The sequence below is a fragment of the Chenopodium quinoa genome, unplaced genomic scaffold (genome assembly GCF_001683475.1).
Source record: "Chenopodium quinoa cultivar QQ74 unplaced genomic scaffold, ASM168347v1, whole genome shotgun sequence".
In the NCBI taxonomy this organism is placed as follows: Eukaryota; Viridiplantae; Streptophyta; class Magnoliopsida; order Caryophyllales; family Amaranthaceae; genus Chenopodium; species Chenopodium quinoa.
In genome coordinates this window covers 5,096,451-5,102,525 of record NW_018742390.1, presented here as the reverse complement: position 1 = coordinate 5,102,525, position 6,075 = coordinate 5,096,451, and the positions used below count along the sequence as shown (strand labels likewise).

The 6,075-nt window shown below is 32.3% G+C and overlaps 1 protein-coding gene across 1 annotated transcript; it reads right to left on the bottom strand.

Annotated features, from left to right (window-relative positions):
* LOC110700249 lies at positions 1–6,056 on the bottom strand. The gene is made up of 5 exons (XM_021877760.1): positions 5,546–6,056; positions 2,543–4,833; positions 2,154–2,463; positions 1,999–2,076; positions 1–1,057 (listed from the first exon to the last, which is right to left on the bottom strand). Exon 2 carries the CDS (start codon positions 4,395–4,397, stop codon positions 3,162–3,164), a length of 1,236 nt encoding a protein of 411 aa, XP_021733452.1. The 5' UTR covers positions 4,398–4,833; positions 5,546–6,056; the 3' UTR covers positions 1–1,057; positions 1,999–2,076; positions 2,154–2,463; positions 2,543–3,161.
* Between the last annotated feature and the right edge of the window lie 19 nt (positions 6,057–6,075).

Below are 6,075 nucleotides of genomic sequence, written 5' to 3'. Positions count from 1 at the left end.
AAGTTTTTTTTTTTTTTTTTTTTTTTTTTTTTTTTTTTTTTTTGCAAATCAATTGTCAACTATCTAACATCTACAAGTGAAAAAAGGAGGCACACCAAGTCAGGCACTACTTCTAATGGTATCCATGTCCCCAAAATTATACCCTTGTATCTATATCTGCCTCTATATTTTATTTTTTCAATGTATTTACAATATAATTTTGGTATTCCTACAATAAATTTAATATGTATCTAAATAAATATTAAGAGTAGAAAAATAAGGCAAGACTATCAACTACTCCATAGCTACTAGCACATACAATAAGAAAGCTGCGAAAGTTCTATAAATTACTACTCATATAAAACTCTTATTACGGCAATAATAATTTTATTGAGACAATCTCTTATGGTCCATTCCATTCTGTAATTACTTGGAATAATTGATGGACTCCTCTCAAATCATTATATTAAAAAAATAACATCACCTATATTTAGACGGCAATAGTTTTACAATTATATTAAAAGAAAAAGATAATAATAATAAAGGGTCATAGATATATAGTATCTATATAATTAGTTTCATCATGATCATTGAGCTCCGGAACATCATAGGAGTTTCTTGGTGTGGTCTTAACTATAACCTTCTAATTTGGCTTCAAAACATCATTGACATAAAACACTTGGTGAGCTTGTGTAGCTAAAATGTAAGGATCATTAGCTAACAACTTTGATGTATTAACGCTTACGAAGTCAAAACAATCGCTATTGATCCCTCGACCATGACTATGCACATCCCACCAGTCACACTTAAACAAAGTGACGCGATTTCCTCCAAGGTATTGAACTTCTATGATTTCTTGTAAGAGGCCGTAATAATCAAGGGTTGATGATCCAGTTTCTCCATTCACAACGATCCCACTATTTTGAGTTTCTCTTCCCCTTTCACTATCCTTTGCACGAAACATAAATCCATTAACCATGTAGTCGTTTACAGAAATCACTGCACGATCTGGACCTTGTGCTAATGCTCTTAAGTTAGTAGTAGCACTTGGATGGTTATCCTTTGATAAAATTGTCACCTATAAGATTGATAAAATATATAAATTAGAAGATTATAAAAAAAATGATGTTAAAAATACTTAACCATAATGTATTAAAAGATTATCTATGTTGTAATCAAGGAAAGCATAGATTCACCAAAGAGAATCACACAAGATGCTTGCATCAATAATACAACAGTTAATTTCATTAAAACTTTGTTTAGCAGTACATCCTCAAATCCAAAATTTATTATGTCATTAAATTTGTGTCTAAAATGAAAATGGGGAAACCCAAATCATTATCAAATCACATGGACTCAACCTAGCTCTTGCAATTAAAGTGATAATGTTACAAAAGCATGAGCTAGTGTAAGATACATCATTTTCTAAAATACTCCGTATATGACTAAAAACATAAGAAGCCATCAAAAACACCAAACATGAATCATAGTTTAATTAGTGGGTCCTTTTTATTACTACTACTCAATTGAATTTGGAAATGAAAAATACAGTGCTCCTCAACCCCAAAATTGTATATGATTATAACAATGCACCTCTCATAAACACAACTCTAATATCCCTCCTTTTCCCCCTTCCCCCTTTTTTCAGGGGCATTACTTTTGTTCAGATAACTAAAATGAATGCAACATTGTACTGTAGTAGCAGTTTGACATACTTGTCTTGATTTATTCTAACTCACCCAACTAATGTTGCTGCCACTTAAAAAGATATCAAGAACCATCCATAAATCATATGCTTTCTCGATTTTTGCACAAAGACATATGAGATTCTATTTCTACATAATAAAGATCATGAAGCAAATCCTAATTCATGTTGGAGTCATACACATCATATATACCAAAATAAATAATTACTTTTCAGCAACTAGATCAATCACTGTGATCTCTACACCATTTCATGAAATAATAAAAGATATATTTTCAAAATAGAAAAAATATAGGAAATAAATAAACACTTACTTGATCTCTAAACCACTTTATAAATTCTCTTTCATGAGAAGAAATCATCCTCTTGTTACTTGTAGCATTGCGAGTGTACTGTGATTGATAATTAGTAAAGTTATATATTTTCTATAAAAGTAAACTTTATACTTACTAAAATATATAAAACTTACTCAATAAATGGTAGAACTTCGTCACAATTATTCAGAACATAAAAGTGAATTTCTTCTCATTCCTTTGTAGTAAGTAAACGAGGACATTCCTTCCCGAATGCTCTACCTCTTGTCTCAAATATAGGTAGGATATCAATTGGAAAAATTTCACGATCATCATAAATTCTATCTTGTTTGTTAAATTTTTGTCTCTATATCCTCCATATATCTTGAACAAAATGTCAAGCATTCCTCTAAGAGATACCCTTCTGCTATCGATCCTTCAGGGTGACCTTTATTGTGTACATACCCTTTTAATTTTCCAAGATACCTATAAAAAAATTAAACATTACATATTTATTTATTATTATTACTATAAAAAAAATAAAAATAAAATGAAAATTTTCTACCTTTCAATGGGGTACATCCAACGATAATGAACTGGTCCCGCAATCAAAGCTTCACTTGCAAGGTGAATGGGTAAATGTAGCATGATCACAAAAAAGGAAGGAGGAAAAATTCTTTCTAGCTCACATAGGGTAACCCCAATTTGTTTTTCGAGTTTCTCTAACTCATCAATCTTTAAAGCCTTTGAACATAAATCTTTGAAAAAGGTGCTCAATTGAATAAGTGGAGAAGACAATGATTTAGGCCAACCACGTATAGCAAGAGGCAATAGATGCTCCATAATAACATGATAATCATGGCTTTTTAATCCAGAGAGTTTACGTTCTTTAAGGAGGGAATTTTTTGAAATATTTGAAGCATAGCCATCTGGAAACTTCACATTAGTCAAAAAATTACACAAATCTCTCTTTTGTTCCAAAGATAATGTATGAGGAGCTGGAGGTAGCTCTTTTGATTTATCAGGATATGTTATAGGGTGCAATGACTTTCTAATTTTCATTTCAACTAGATCAAGACGTGCGCTCAAATTGTCCTTAGTTTTTCCTTCAATATCCAATAGTGTACTAAGTACAGTTTCACACACATTTTTTTCTATATGCATTACATCCAAATTATAACGTATCAAAAGACTACTCCAATATGGCAATTAAAAAAAATGCTCTTCTTTCGCCATAATTTCTTTTGTTTTGTCTTTTTCTTATCACGCTTTCTCTTTTTCTTATTACATTCAGCTTGTTCAGCATCAATTTGCTGTAACACTTCCTCATCGGATAATGGTCTAGGTGCAGGTCTCAGCTCTTGTTTCCCATCAAAGGTTCTTCCATCATATCTCCATTTATGATCTAAAGGTAAGAATCTACGGTGACACATATAACACTGTTTATTTCCATTTGGTAACCACTCAGAACTAGTATCGCTATTACAAGACGGACAACCAACAACTTCTCCCGTTTTCCAACCTGATAAATCACCATACGCAGGATAATCACTTCTAGTCCATAACAAAGATGCATGCATTTTAAAGTTCTCTTTCTTTGAAGCATCATGTGTTACAACACCAACTTCCCAAAGTAATTTTAGCTCCTCTATTAAAGGTTGCAAATAAACATCAATCTTATCTTTCGGCCCCTTAGGACCTGGTATAAGCATTGAAAGAATGAAAGAATGTTGCTTCATACAAAGCCATGGAGGTAAATTATATGGTATAAGAACTACCGGCCATGTACTATGAGCAATATGACCATTTCTAAAGGGACTAAACCCGTCACTTGCTAACCCAAGGCGAACATTTCGAGGTTCGGAGGCAAATGAAGGATATTTTTCATCAAAAAATTTCCACGCTTTAGAGTCCGCTGGATGCCTCATTATACCATCAGGATCATCAACACACTCATCACTATGCCATCTCATACTTGCTGCAGTTTTAGATGACATATACATTCTTTGAAGCCTGGGAATCAAAGGAAAATAACGCATTGTCTTTCTAGGAGTCCTTCTAGGCTTACATTGTGACGTTGAAGATTCATTATTACGTTCATCAATTTTCCATCTAGAAGCATGACACTTTACACATTCATCAGCATTAGCATGATCCTTCCAGAGTAGCATACAATTATTAGGACAAGCATCAATTTTGATAGACTCAAGGGAAAGGCTCTTTATCATCTTTTGAGCATCATAAAAAGATTTTGGCAGAGTGTTACCTTCAGGCAATGCTTCTTTAAATAGATCAAGAATCATAGACAAGCTTTTATCACTTATTCCACCTAAGCATTTTATGTGGAATAACTTAAGCAAGGAAGACAGTTTTGAGAATTGCTTACAGCCAGGATACAACTCTAACTCAAGATCACCCATTAGTTTGTAAAAGTTTTTTTGTTGCTTCCGGAGGATCTTTGCTTTCACTCACACCAATTGTCTCGTCCCCCACGACATTGTCAGATTGTACTCCAAAGGCATCATGTAGCATATCAGACATGACATCATGCTCATGCAATTGGTATTCATTTGACTCATCTATAATATTATCAAGAATTGTTGAATCATCAACCCGTTCTCCATGTCGCAACCAACGTGTATAACTCTTAACAATCCCAAATTTAAGCAAATCTAACTCTATTTCGTCTCTACATTTTCTTCTTTCATTGTTGCATTTAACACATGGGCAAGGCACTACAGCTTTGGCATTCTTTTGTGAAAAAGCAAATTCTAGAAACTCTTTTACACCAATCTTGTACCTAGGGTCACTTTTTTTGTATTGCATCCACTCGCGATTCTTTGACACCATGATCTCCTATATAATTATCATATTAAAATGTTTTTATTAGTTTTTTTTTTATTTTTTTGGTAAGAATGTATAAACAAGTTAATTACATTAAAGATGTTGTAACATAACTGCAAATAAATAATCACAAAATTAAGCGAACAGAAATTCAGGAAAATAAACTATTTATAGCACATAAATGACAATTACATAATCAATTATACACAACACAAAAATAATGAAAAGAGTACTTTCAAGAACAAATCTTTCTCCAAATAAGTAACAAATCAGGTGGTTCTCTTTGTGTTCTTTTTGAAAAAAAATGGAAATACTTCTTTCTTGGGATCTCTTCATTAAATTAGATTTCTGAAATCTGTAGCAATGTAGCATTATTAAGTAATTAAGTTTGTGGTTTCAAAAAAAAAAAAGGGTTTATTAAGTTTGTATTAGAACATATCATTATTAATTTATTTCATAGTTGCAAGTTCAATCATCATTACAGCTTCAATTTAATTAAAAAAAAATTTAGAACTTCAACTAGGCAGTAAGGCAGTTGGCAATTGGCAGATTCAATTCAACAATTCAACAATCAACCTACTTCACTAATTGAAATCTACAATTCAATTCAATTATTCAATTTATAATTGAATTCATACTCAAAATCTCAAATTCTAACCATTTAACCAAAAAAAACAGAATCTAATTGAAACAAAAGAGGAAGGAAAGAACTCAAGAAGAGAACCTTAATTGGAGCCTTGGAGGAGTTGGAACCCGAGAGCACTGAACAGTGAGCACCCCCTAAACACCGTCACTCTATCAGGTCGCCGACTTGCCGCCGAGAAGAGCTCCGTCTCGGTGACTCGGTGACTCGTGGCTGAGCAGGGAACTTGAGAAGTACGTGCTAAGATAGAGGTTATTTCACTTTCTATAAATTTTCTATAAATTTTTGGGGCTAGTGCTGTTGAAATTGAAGATATGGGAAGATTTGGCGGTGGAGGATACTAAGGCCAACATTGTAGGGGTTATTTCACCTTTTTTTTTTTTTTTTTTTTTTTAATACTGGCCTATGAATCTATAATACGAGTATACGACATTAGGGATGTCCTTTTATTTTATTTTTTAAATTGGTATTTATTTCTTTAAATTTATGTAATAAGTCCAATACAACAAACATACTATATATATTTATTGTAGACTAAGCTTATAGGCTTATAATATAAAGTATTGTTAGTAAGAGAAAAAAATAACAAAAAAAAAATTAATGTGGGTAAG